The sequence below is a fragment of the Bufo bufo genome, chromosome 11, assembly GCF_905171765.1.
Source record: "Bufo bufo chromosome 11, aBufBuf1.1, whole genome shotgun sequence".
Lineage (NCBI taxonomy): Eukaryota > Metazoa > Chordata > Amphibia > Anura > Bufonidae > Bufo > Bufo bufo.
The window spans coordinates 98161043-98175002 of NC_053399.1; the positions used below are offsets into that span (position 1 = coordinate 98161043).

At 45.8% G+C, this 13960-nt stretch overlaps 1 protein-coding gene across 1 annotated transcript; it reads left to right on the plus strand.

The window, feature by feature from the left end:
• Positions 1 to 4321: 4321 nt before the first annotated feature.
• RXFP4 (relaxin family peptide/INSL5 receptor 4) lies at positions 4322 to 5491 on the plus strand. The gene has a single exon (XM_040411115.1). It carries the CDS (start codon positions 4322 to 4324, stop codon positions 5489 to 5491), a length of 1170 nt encoding a protein of 389 aa, XP_040267049.1.
• The last annotated feature ends 8469 nt before the right edge of the window (positions 5492 to 13960 follow it).

Genomic DNA, 13960 nt, shown 5'->3' on the forward strand with positions numbered 1-13960 from the left:
TGTATACTCCTCACTACCGGCAGTGTACCACCGCCTCCTCCTGTATACTCCTCACTACCGGCAGTGTACCACCGCCACCTCCTGTATACTCCTCACTACCGGCAGTGTACCACCGCCTCCTCCTGTATACTCCTCACTACCGGCAGTGCACCACCGCCTCCTCCTGTATACTCCTCACTACCGGCAGTGCACCACCGCCTCATCCTGTATACTCCTCACTACCGGCAGTGTACCACCGCCTCCTCCTGCATACTACTCACTACCAGCAGTGTACCACCGCCTCCTCCTGTATACTCCTCACTACCGGCAGTGTACCACCGTCTCCTCCTGTATACTCCTCACTACCGGCAGTGTACCACCGCCTCCTCCTGTATACTCCTCACTACCGGCAGTGTACCACCGCCTCCTCCTGTATACTTCTCACTACCGGCAGTGTACCACCGCCTCCTCCTGTATACTCCTCACCACCGGCAGTGTACCACCGCCTCCTCCTGTATACTCCTCACTACCAACAGTGTACCACCGCCTCCTCCTGTATACTCCTCACTACCAGCAGTGTACCACCGCCTCCTCCTGTATACTCCTCACTACCAGCAGTGTACCACCGCCTCCTCCTGTATACTCCTCACTACCAACAGTGTACCACCGCCTCCTCCTGTATACTCCTCACTACCGGCAGTGTACCACCGCCTCCTCCTGTATACTCCTCACTACCGGCAGTGTACCACCGCCTCCTCCTGTATACTCCTCACTACCGGCAGTGTACCACCGCCACCTCCTGTATACTCCTCACTACCGGCAGTGTACCACCGCCTCCTCCTGTATACTCCTCACTACCGGCAGTGTACCACCGCCTCCTCCTGTATACTCCTCACTACCGGCAGTGTACCACCGCCACCTCCTGTATACTCCTCACTACCGGCAGTGTACCACCGCCTCCTCCTGTATACTCCTCACTACCGGCAGTGTACCACCGCCTCCTCCTGTATACTCATTACCAGCAATGCACCACCGCCTCATCCTGTATACTCCTCACTACCAGCTGTGTACCACCTCCTCTGTATGTAATTCACAAGATAACAACTTGGAACCCCCCCCATCTTCTATAGTTGGCACTACATGACCCATCCTCCTCTGAGCAGCATCTATACTCTGCTAGTATAGCGACAGGTATCTCTTGCACAGAAGAGAGCGGGTAGCGGTGCAGTTTATCATGGCAGCACCCTGCACTATTATGCCTCCCAGTCTGTGATCTATAATGCGTGTCTGGGAACATGTTGAATGTCACTCACATGAAGGTCGACAGCCACGGCGCTGGTAATAATTATTTGTCTTTATTATTTCCTCGAGAGCCTTGTCTCTGGATTCTGCTTGTATTGTGTAAACTCCAGACGAAATGAGATGCTGCCGGTTTCATCGCCCGCGGTGGCAGCAGTTCACGTTATCTAAACTGGATCTAGTGAGTGAACTGACCCTCCCTGGAATGGTGCAAAATGCGCTTCCATGTGAAATTATACTAAGTATGTTTATATCACCAGCATATTCCACAGCAACGTACACCCATTACAGTCACTCACATCCATCCCTGTCCCCTCTTGGGCTCAATCTATATTACAAATGAGCCTTTCATTATGTGTTTGGAGTACACTGTGCTATGGATTAGTCCCAGGCTGCTGCGGGGGCAATAAATAACCCTTTACATAAGGGGGCCATAAGGCACCATGACAAAATGCTGTCTGACTGCAGTCACCACTAGGGGGAGCTCACTGCCTACAGATTTATAGGTAACATAAGTACAGTGGTGCCTGGTTTTTCCACCATGATGGGTTATGCCGTAAGTAGCTGATAAATGGTGGTCCGACTGTTGGGACCCCAACTGTTTCCTAGAGGAGAGAAGCTGCTGCGCTTTACTGCTGCTGCGCAGAAGGTGACAGTTATGTCACTTGCGCATAAGAAGCGAGCCGAGGAAAGACTGACTAAAGGTCATACAGCAAAAATGTGTCATAAAAGCCGTTTGTCAAGTTCTGCAGGGAGGTAGAAAACAAGAAGCAAACTTTATTATCAGACCTTTACAGACTGCACGAGCTTCTCTGCCAATCAGGTCAAAGGAGGACTCACAGCAGCACAGAGGAGAACAGTATGCAGATGGCTGACCATTCCTAAGCAATGCCCTGATGTAAGGACAGGAATAAGGGACAAGCAGCAGCACCGAGTATTTCAGGAGCATACAGGAGCCCACACCTGGGACATACTGTGCAGTGGAGAGGACTCCATGTCAGCACAGTTTATTGCAGGCCAATTGTATGGCTGTAATTTCTACACCTGTCGAGATAAAGTCTGTCCAGATACATAATCAGGGCCATAAATCAGCACTAATGACTCCATAATACTCAGCATCTCACCGCGTCTCCTTTATAACGGACAGGTTATCAGGGTGTGACCACCGCGGAGCCGCCATGTTGTTTGCTCTAGGACAATGTGCTTTAACCTAGGGGTATTTTTGCCTTTTAATGACAGTGTTGGGAGCTTCTTCCATGGCTATGAGGGGGTCCCGGCCACCCCACAACCCACTATAATATAACCAAATGAGATGACTTACGGACTGGCCAAAAGGTTGCGAGACCTTCTCTAGGATTGTCTAGACTGTACACAATTGTAACAAACCCTCAGCTGTGAGAAGTATTAGGCCAGGAGAGGTAAACAGAAATGCTCGCCACTCACTGACAACAAGCAGAGTCTTACTAGTTGGAAAATTGCAGAACTTTTCAAGGTAGAGTGATTAGTAACAGAAACCTCTTATAGGGTTAATTTAATAATAGCTCTTGGCCCCATTACCTCGGCTCATGGACGGAGAAACCTTCACTATTCACCTGGGTTAATGTATGCGCAGCAGTGCCCCTCACATACCGCTATATAGTGCGGACTGGGGGGCATGGGAGGACCCCAGGACTGAAACATCAATGAGAGAAGGTAATATGAAATAGGGACAGCATCAGTGACACCTACATACACAGAGAGGGGGGGGCTGGAAGGGGGTCCTGACCCCCCCCCCCCCCCGCACAGGAACCAGGCCCCTGAATAGAGTGAATCTGCACTTTATATCACATGGACCAGACCTCACCAATTACACCAAGAACATACTTAACCCTTTCTGCAGAACATCGCTCCGTCCTCTCTACCTCCTGACAGATATATATCCTGCAGATTATTACACCACTGACCTCTCTAGAGATCTGCAGAACATCGCTCTGTCCTCTCCACCTCCTGACAGAAACATAGTGATATATCCTGCAGATTATTACACCACTGACCTCTCTAGAGATCTGCAGAACATCGCTCTGTCCTCTCCACCTCCTGACAGAAACAGTGATATATCCTGCAGATTATTACACCTCTGACCTCTCTAGAGATCTGCAGAACATTGCTCTGTCCTCTCTGCCTCCTGACAGATACATATTGATATATCCTGCAGATTATTACACCGCTGACCTCTCTAGAGATCTGCAGAACATCGCTCTGTCCTCTCCATCTCCTGACACTATCTTATATGCCCATCCTCATTCTGCAATAAAAAGCAGCTTCAATAAATGGGACATTTTTGTGGCTTTTTTCTCAGCCGTGAGCCTTTTTCTACATTTTTAAGAGGGTTGAGCTTGAAGTCAGAAGTCTCTGAATACGGTTTTCCTGCCGATTGTTTGGGTGGTGCAGAGTTATCTGGTGAATCTCTTCCGCTGACTGTGGGTATACAGTGGCTGGGATTTTCTCATGCCCACAGTACACACCTTACAGGGAAGAGTGGCCATCCACCAGTTTATGGTGCAGTTTTTATAACGCCTGTCGTAAAAAATTGTGTATTTTCTGTGATGTTGTGGCCTCATCTTAGGATCCTGCCTTGTTTGTCACAATAGAAAGGAGCGCAGTTGTAGGCCAGCCTCTTGTAGAGAACAGCCCCCAGCCCTACTGACAGTCAGGAGCCGGCAGCTGGGGCTGTCATACAGCGTGTGCTCCCAGCTACTGTCACAGTCCAGTGGACTGCCATTCCAGGGATTGGGTGAGGCGGACATAAAGCACCAAAGAGGCACAATGGTGACCCCTGAGCACATGAGGAGCTAGTGGTGACACACTGGAGACTTACAGAAAGTCGAAGAACCCTCAACTGGTCATGTCAGTAACTCTGGAGACTCAATGGTGAAGCCTTAGGATGCCACAACGACTATTCCTTCTACTTTTCATTCACTGACAAATATATATGTCGGTAAGTTGGAGAATAATGGATCTTAATTTGTCTTTACTCCTGGTTGGGAACACCTCGAATGAAACGATGGCTCTCAGCGTAGATGATGACGCCACCATACCCACATATGGGCTGGTGAGTTACCGAATTCTCATCTGTACTATCTACTCTTTGGTCTGTGCGGTGGGACTGCTGGGCAACTTCTTCGTGATGTATCTAATCTGGGCAAAGAAAGCCACCGGCCTCACTGCCATAGACATCTTTGTCTTCTGCCTGGCCTTGAGCGATTTCCAGTTCGCATTTACCCTGCCTTTCTGGGCTGTGGATGCCATCATGGATTTCAGCTGGCCATTTGGACATCCGATGTGTAAAATCATCCTGACTATGACTGTCCTGAATGTTTACAACAATGTTTTTCTGCTGACTGCCATGGCGGTAACCAGATATTGGTCGGTGGCATCAGCGCTGAGTCTAAGGGGTCGGGTGTCCACCTTTGCTGCAAAATGGATAAGCTTTGCTCTTTGGTTATTGGCCGTGGTGGCCACTGCCCCGACCATGATTTTTGCCAGTACCAACACAGTTCTAGGGGATGAGCTTTGTCTTCTGAAGTTTCCCGGAAACAAATGGCTGGCCACCTACCATCTTCAGAGGGTCATCATTGCTTTCATCATACCACTGGTGGTGATATCTTCTTCTTACATTATGCTCTTGAACTTCTTGAGACAACATAAAGTAAATTCCAACAACCAACATCGGCAGAGCAAGATAACCAATTCCGTCCAACTGGTGATAATTGTTTTCTTCGTTTGCTGGTTTCCCAACCACGCTGGCATCTTTTGGGGGATCCTCATGAAGTATGAAGTAGTTCAGTGGAGTGATGCATACTACTACTTCCATACTTACGTCTTTCCGATCACTCTATGCCTTGCTCACAGCAACAGTTGCCTCAATCCTATTATCTACTGTCTCATGAGGAAGGAGTTTCGGAAATCACTTAAAGCTTTGTTTTCGCAGGTAACAAGAATGGCTGCTTCCTACTTGCCCAGAAGCAAGGACAAACAAAGAAACTCTGATCAGGACACATCAATGCCCTTGTACCGGAAATCCAGCTTTCCTCAAACAGTTAGTAAGGACTACCCCGTAGCTTCTATGTCCACCATAACCTTAATTCCAGAGGTAACCATAAAAGACCAAAATCAACACAACGGGGAGCCTAATCAACAGGAGACCTCGATAGACCAGATTGGTGACCTATAGACTGCAGGTAATTGATATCCACCCACGCTCACATTTATTAACAAGATGCGTTTGTGTCAATGACAAACGCAAACGAGGGCGAGTGTTTGTCTTCAGCTAGCTTCTCCTGAGAAACACGCGGATGGTGGTATTGTGGCCACAATTGATTCTGTTTACTCTCTGATACTACAAGACACTTTAAAATGTGCCAATGACTGCCGAGCTGTAATCTGCACTTAGACATGTCAATGCCAGTGATTTGCCTAATGATCCAGAACAACATCTCGTTCCTAACACAGATCTATTGAATGTCCTTTAATGTATGATTGAGCCGGTTGCCGTTGTCCTGCTTAGCCCGGGCAGCGCTCTGCACAACCATGGAAAACAGTTTATCCGTGCATAAACTTTGAGAGAAATTGCTGACGATCGATCTTAAGCTGCCGGGGAAAAAAGAAATGTTGGAACAAATGGGGGAGGGCGGAGGTTTGCATATCACGGCGGTGAGATATGGGGTGTTAAAGAAACCTTTGGTCACTTGTTACAACTGGTCATCGATGGGATCAGGAAAGCATGTCCAGTATGGGTCAATGTTCTTATGAATGTTTGTGCGCCCGATCACTGCCACGTGCAAACCCTTGTTTGTTGAGTGATCAGATATTTTATGCTGTACTAAAAAGCATCCAGCATCGCCTCACGTAAACAGGATGTGCTGCCGATAAATGAGAACTGTATAGGGGAAAATGACTATTAACGACCATCCGTCCCCATACTAATGAGAATTCCGGCATGTATATGGCTGTTGTATGGTCCATCAGTGCTAGCAGGAAGAAAATCTGCCCATGTACAGGGACTCTAACCATGAATTTCCTACAGAACTCAGATAATATCTTTCCCCAGGGGGGTAAATTAGCTCTTCGTTTTTAGTGCTCTTCCTCTGAGATGGAGATAACAAGCGTCTTATCAATCGATACGTTCCTGAGACTGACAATTTTCACCACCAGATCTGCAATTAACGCCTTGTAGAGCTTGTTCCCCACAAATACTGGAGACATACTGTAGTTATATGACTTACCTTATTGGTCACATTACAGTCTGTGATACGTGTTGTACAAAGTGTTCTTGAATATTTTATAGACAGTACAGTATTTTTCTCTTTCTGTTGCTGATGGCAGGTGCACTCTGTAACTCTTCGTAGCCCTTGATGACCAGAAGGGCGCCATAGATCAAGAGCAGCATTTTATTGACACCTTCTATTCCTTGGGGACAACATCAACAGCTGACATAGTTAAATGTGTATCACATCCTAAAATTTGCATGTAACTAGTATTATGAGATAACATATAGTTGTACTGCTGCAACATCTTAACCACAACCCCTTTATTCCTTTCAGAATACAAGGACAGGTTATATAATTAGTCACAGAAAATAATGCCCTATAATAATAGATGCAAGCATAACATATGGACTAAGCTCTCGCTCTACTGATAAAATCGGAGACACTTGGTCAATACATTTTGATCAAAACACATCTAAGCCCGCCTACCAAGTGACAAGGTGGTCTCAGTTCAGGCGGGTCCAACGCTAAACCTGCCTATGCCGTTATGCATTTATGTTCAGGAGCGCAGACCCCGCACATATAGTGTGTTGCTCCTAGTCACCTCCATGTGCAGCAGCAACCGATGGGAGGAGGAGCGCACACAACTATATGTACCACCCGCCTGAACTGAGACCACCTTGTCGCTTGGTAGGTGGGCTTACATGTGTTTTGATCAAAATGTATTGACCAAGTGTCTCAGATTTTAGAGCGAGGGCTTAGTCCTTGCATCTATTATTATAGGGCATTATTTTCTGTGACTGTATAAATGTAGCCATGTTCATCCACAACATTCATTATCATATCGTGCAGGATGTTTTATATATTTTTTTCCGTGACAGGTTATATAATTAAGCTCCTGTACTGTGAATACGACTGCACGCTCCCCTAGTCCCCAGTTAACCAATGCTATCTGAACTGCTGTAAGGCGGGACTCGCACCCCTAGATTCTGGAGCCCGTATTCCGGACAGGTCTCCTGGACCCATGTAACGCTTCGTACTCACAGTAACATAGGGTCCTGCAGTCGGCCTGGAGTACGAGCTCCAGGACTTGGACTAGGGGTGTATTCACACTGTATTTGTAATGTACAATGATGATATACAGTGGGAGGATTTACTGGCATACACCTCTGATGGAAGCCTGTGACATGTACCGGCATAAGGCTTCGTATCTTGCCCATACTCTCATATGATTAGGGAAAACAGTACACTGCCTCAGTATAACGTAGTATAGTCGACTGCGCTCTTCTATACAGTTAAAGGGGTTGTGCCAAGTTTACAAGTTATCCCATTTACCCACCAATCCTGAGAACAGGCTTCCCAGTCCCCCAATCACATTCACAGTCCATTCATTCTCTATTGGACCGCTGCGGAGTACAACATTTGGCTATATCCGGCAGTCCCGTAGAGAAGGAATGAACTGGAAGGGCACATGCTCGACCTGCCGCTCCATCAGACTAAGGGAACAGGACTCCTGTCCTGGGGATCGGTGGGGGTCCCTGTGATCAGATAGTTATCCCATTTGCAAACTTGGCACAATCCCTTTAAGAAGGGGTTGTTCATCCCCGTGCTACTCCCTTTATAAAACCCCGACACTTCCCACGTTCCCTGGAAGTCCCTGTTCCCCCGGCTCCAGCTAAGGGTACTTTCACACTTGCGTTTTTCTTTTCCGGCATAGAGTTCCGTCACAGGGGCTCTATACCGGAAAATAACTGATCAGGCATATCCCCATGCATTCTGAATGGAGAGTAATCCGTTCAGGATGCATCAGGACGTCTTCAGTTCAGTCGTTTTGACTGATCAGGCTAAAGAGAAAACCGCAGCATGCTACGGTTTTCTCTCCGGCGAAAAAACTGAAGACATGCCTGAATGCCGGATCCGTCCTTCCGGCCTGCGCATAGCGGTAAAAATGTGAAGAAAGATACAAGACGGATCCGTCTGTCCGCATGACAAGCGGAGAGACGGATCCGTCCTTGCAATGCATTTCAGTCACCGGCAGATCGCCGGATCACACTGCCGCAAGTGTGAAAGTAGCCTAAGACTAAAAGAACTCCACAGATTTTCAGATGTTTCTGCAACAAATTTGCAGCATGTGAATATACCACTAAACAATCTATCCGGGAGGAAACCCCTGTGAACTCCTACACCCAAGGCAGCATACCTCCTTAGGTGCCTTTGCACTTTTCGATAGCGTAATCTCTTTGGTCCTTGAAATTTCTGGGGTTGTGTTTTTTTGTTTTAGGGCAACAGAAGTCTGGAACCATATGTTGGAAAACTATGGCTAAAGACCTGTGATGAGTGACTGTAGAGACTCAAGTGCTGCTGAAGAGGCTCTATGTATTAATGCACTTGACCGAAGCGCTCCTTCCCGACAATCACCTGCTGGTCATAGGAGGTGAGCGCTCATCCCCCCCACAGTATGAAGATGAGGGACCGCTAACGCCATCACTCGTCCTCATACAGCTGCACTGTTTCTGGTCAGCAGACTACTGGTTAGACGGCACGATCTGCTGCCCAGAAACAATGATTTAGGTGTCTGACGCAATTAAACGGCCCAAATACTGACAACGAGCTTTCATACGAACATTTGTATGAGATAAACATCCTGAACATCGGGCAGAGTAGAGGGGCCTTTATTATTTGTTGTAGTTTAGTGTTTTTTTTGCTCTTTAAGTATTGCAGCCTTTTCTGAACAGTATAGGATGATAACTACGCAGTGTCGAAATCCAGTTTTCTTTTCCCATCATCTTCAGAGGAGCCCAAGGCCGGCACCATGAACAATGTAAACGGCTGTAAGATTAGAGGAAGATTTGATGCTAACTATACAATCTGCAGTCATGTTTTCCATGAGTAAATACGGACTGCACAGAGCAGCTCGCCAACATATCGAGAACATTCTACAACCAGGTCTTTGCTGGACATGTGAAATTCTACAACCACGTCTTGCATCTTCCTGGTGCTGGTCCCAGGAGCAGATAGATCTGTCTAAGAAAAGGTTGTCCTACTGGCCTTCTACATGTCTGTGTGTTAAAAGAGGAAGGCCGAGGCCAGGACCTGGCATAAATAATGTGAACTGTGTTCTGGTATGCTGACACACATTTTATGGCCGGTGTAACAAGACTTTATCTTGTGAAGGCTGGATTGTGACACTGCAGACCTGACCTCGTAGAGTCGAGCACACGCCTGTGTAACATGGTGACCAGTGAGGAGGTTCCTGTTAGTAGATGAGACATTGCTTGTGTCGCCCAGGTATTGGAGATGCTGTATTTTTATATAGTGTTACAACTATTGACTGTGACTTGCTTCTGTGTACTTTAGTATAGATACAGTATATGTCTGTATGTAAAGATATATAATTACATGTGCCCACTCTTGCCATAACACCTCCGACTGATGAACACAGAGATGTAGAATGGAAGGACCGGTGCAAAGAGGACAAAGCTTGAGTGAAAATGGTGATTAAAAACATTGTAAACTCAACCCAATGTCTGAGAGTCCTTTATAAAGGAACCTTCACATCTGTGGATATTTTACATCAGTGACATCACTGCTCTCCAGATATAAGTGATATATTACATCAGTGACATCACTGCTCTCCACATACAAGTGATATATTACATCAGTGACATCACTTCTCTTCACATATAGGTGATATATTACATCAGTGACATAACAGCTTTCCACATATAAGTGATATATTACATCAGTGACATCACCGCTCTCCACATATAAGTGATATATTACATCAGTGACATCACCGCTCTCCACATATATTGATATATTACATCAGTGACATCACCGCTCTCCGCATATAAGTGATATATTACATCAGTGACATCACCGCTCTTCACATATAAGTGATATATTACATCAGTGACATCACCGCTCTCCGCATATAAGTGATATATTACATCAGTGACATCACCGCTCTCCACATACAAGTGATATATTACATCAGTGACATCACCGCTCTACAAATATAAGTGATATATTACATCAGTGACATCACTGCTCTCCACATATAATGATATATTACATCAGTGACATCACCGCTCTCCATACATATTTATTTATTTTATAGCACTACTATACAGGGAGTGCAGAATTATTAGGCAAGTTGTATTTTTGAGGATTAATTTTATTATTGAACAACAACCATGTTCTCAATGAACCCAAAAAACTCATTAATATCAAAGCTGAATATTTTTGGAAGTAGTTTTTAGTTTTAGCTATTTTAGGGGGATATCTGTGTCTGCAGGTGACTATTACTGTGCATAATTATTAGGCAACTTAACAAAAAACTAATATATACCCATTTCAATTATTTATTTTTACCAGTGAAACCAATATAACATCTCAACATTCACAAATATACATTTCTGACATTCAAAAACAAAACAAAAACAAATCAGTGACCAATATAGCCACCTTTCTTTGCAAGGACACTCAAAAGCCTGCCATCCATGGATTCTGTCAGTGTTTTGATCTGTTCACCATCAACATTGCGTGCAGCAGCAACCACAGCCTCCCAGACACTGTTCAGAGAGGTGTACTGTTTTCCCTCCTTGTAAATCTCACATTTGATGATGGACCACAGGTTCTCAATGGGGTTCAGATCAGGTGAACAAGGAGGCCATGTCATTAGATTTTCTTCTTTTATACCCTTTCTTGCCAGCCACGCTGTGGAGTACTTGGACGCGTGTGATGGAGCATTGTCCTGCATGAAAATCATGTTTTTCTTGAAGGATGCAGACTTCTTCCTGTACCACTGCTTGAAGAAGGCAGTAGGACTGGGAGTTGAGCTTGACTCCATCCTCAACCCGAAAAGGCCCCACAAGCTCATCTCTGATGATACCAGCCCAAACCAGTACTCCACCTCCACCTTGCTGGCGTCTGAGTCGGACTGGAGCTCTCTGCCCTTTACCAATCCAGCCACGGGCCCATCCATCTGGCCCATCAAGACTCACTCTCATTTCATCAGTCCATAAAACCTTAGAAAAATCAGTCTTGAGATATTTCTTGGCCCAGTCTTGACGTTTTAGCTTGTGTGTCTTGTTCAGTGGTGGTCGTCTTTCAGCCTTTCTTACCTTGGCCATGTCTCTGAGTATTGCACACCTTGTGCTTTTGGGCACTCCAGTGATGTTGCAGCTCTGAAATATGGCCAAACTGGTGGCAAGTGGCATCTTGGCAGCTGCACTCTTGACTTTTCTCAGTTCATGGGCAGTTATTTTGCGCCTTGGTTTTTCCACACGCTTCTTGCGACCCTGTTGACTATTTTGAATGAAACGCTTGATTGTTCGATGATCTCGCTTCAGGAGCTTTGCAATTTTAAGAGTGCTGCATCCCTCTGCAAGATATCTCACTATTTTTGACTTTTCTGAGCCTGTCAAGTCCTTCTTTTGACCCATTTTGCCAAAGGAAAGGAAGTTGCCTAATAATTATGCACACCTGATATAGGGTGTTGATGTCATTAGACCACACCCCTTCTCATTACAGAGATGCACATCACCTAATATGCTTAATTGGTAGTAGGCTTTCGAGCCTATACAGCTTGGAGTAAGACAACATGCATAAAGAGGATGATGTGGTCAAAATACTCATTTGCCTAATAATTCTGCACTCCCTGTATTCCGCAGTGCTTTACAGACATCAGCATCCAACTGTCCCCAACAGAGCTCACAATCTAAGGTCCCTATCAGTATGTCTTTGGAGTGTGGGAGGAAACCCACGCAAACACGGGGAGAACATACAAACTCCATGCAGATGTTGTCCTTGGTCGGATTTGAACCTAGGACCCCAGAGCTGCAAGGCACCAGTGAGGTGCTAACCACTGAGCCACGTGCTGCCCACGTACATACGTTATATATTGCTGTGATGACATCACTGCTCTCCACATATAGGTGATATATTCCTACATCACTACTCTCTGTATTAGATTTTGAATTCCTGGACTGCTCTGCTCTATGTTTGCCTTGCTCCACCATACAATAGGTTATATTCCATTTATAACAATCTTTTAGGTTACTGCCGATACTTTTTAGGGAAGGCCTCCAAGCTGGAGATACTGCATCATTCTTGACTTCCTTCCTATGTGCTTATAATCTAATGTCCTGTATAATGATGTACAGCGATGGTCTGCACTGAAGTATAATCCTGTATATTTATGTATGTTGTCCAGGCCAGAACCAGAACAGCTGAACGCAGATGGAGACCCGACAGACGGAAGGAGGCTATGTGCAGGGTGTGCGATAATGGAGTTATGTATACATGTAAACTGGTTCCATCCAGAGCTCAGCTTTGGTATCTCCACCACACTCCCTGCAACATGACAATTATAAATGGGAGATATACAGTCACAGCATGGGAAACAGTCATTACAGAGCCGCAATCTTTAGTGCATCTGTCAACAGAAATCCATCATGTGGGTGCAGCTATGGGTGCTGGCTGCACTACAAGAGGCATTGGATATACAGGCCATCAGGTGACGGGTTAAGGGAAATATGCTGTAAATAATTTTATTTAGAACATGCTAAGTCTTGTTTATCCTGAATGGATCCATACGAACCTCATACAGTAAAAGTGATACAGATGAACAGACCCGTCTGTATACCTCCGCATACCTGCCCTTTCCCATATTTTTGTTGCGCCTCGGTCACTATTTTACGGCGTTCCCGAACATCGGCCTTTAGTTCTGTGATTCTCTGGAGTCGGGAATTGGTGACATTCCCAAACTCCGGCCTTAGAGACCTCTGACACCGGCACAGCAACGAGTCTGCTCCGGCCCGAAAGCTCAGCAGGCAGTATCACACAGGATAGGATTAGATACACGGCTCAGCAGACTGTATTACACAGGATAGGATTAGATACACAACACATCAGACAGTATCAGACAGGATAAGATTAGATACACAGCTCAGCAGACAGTATCACACAGGACAGGATTAGATACACAGCTCAGCAGACAGTATCACACAGGATAGGATTAGATACACAGCTCAGCAGTCAGTATCACACAGGACAGGATTAGATACACAGATCAGCAGACAGTATCACACAGGATAGGATTAGATACACAGCTCAGCAGACAGTATCACACAGGATAGGATTAGATACACAGCTCAGCAGGCAGTATCACACAGGATAGGATTAGATACACAGCTCAGCAGACAGTATCACACAGGATAGGATTAGATACACAGCTCAGCAGACTGTATCACACAGGATAGGATTAGATACACAGCTCAGCAGTCAGTATCACACAGGATAGGATTAGATACACAGCTCAGCAGACTGTATCACACAGGATAGGATTAGATACACAGCTCAGAAGACAGTATCACACAGGACAGGATTAGATACACAGCTCAGCAGACTATCACACAGGATAAGATTAGATA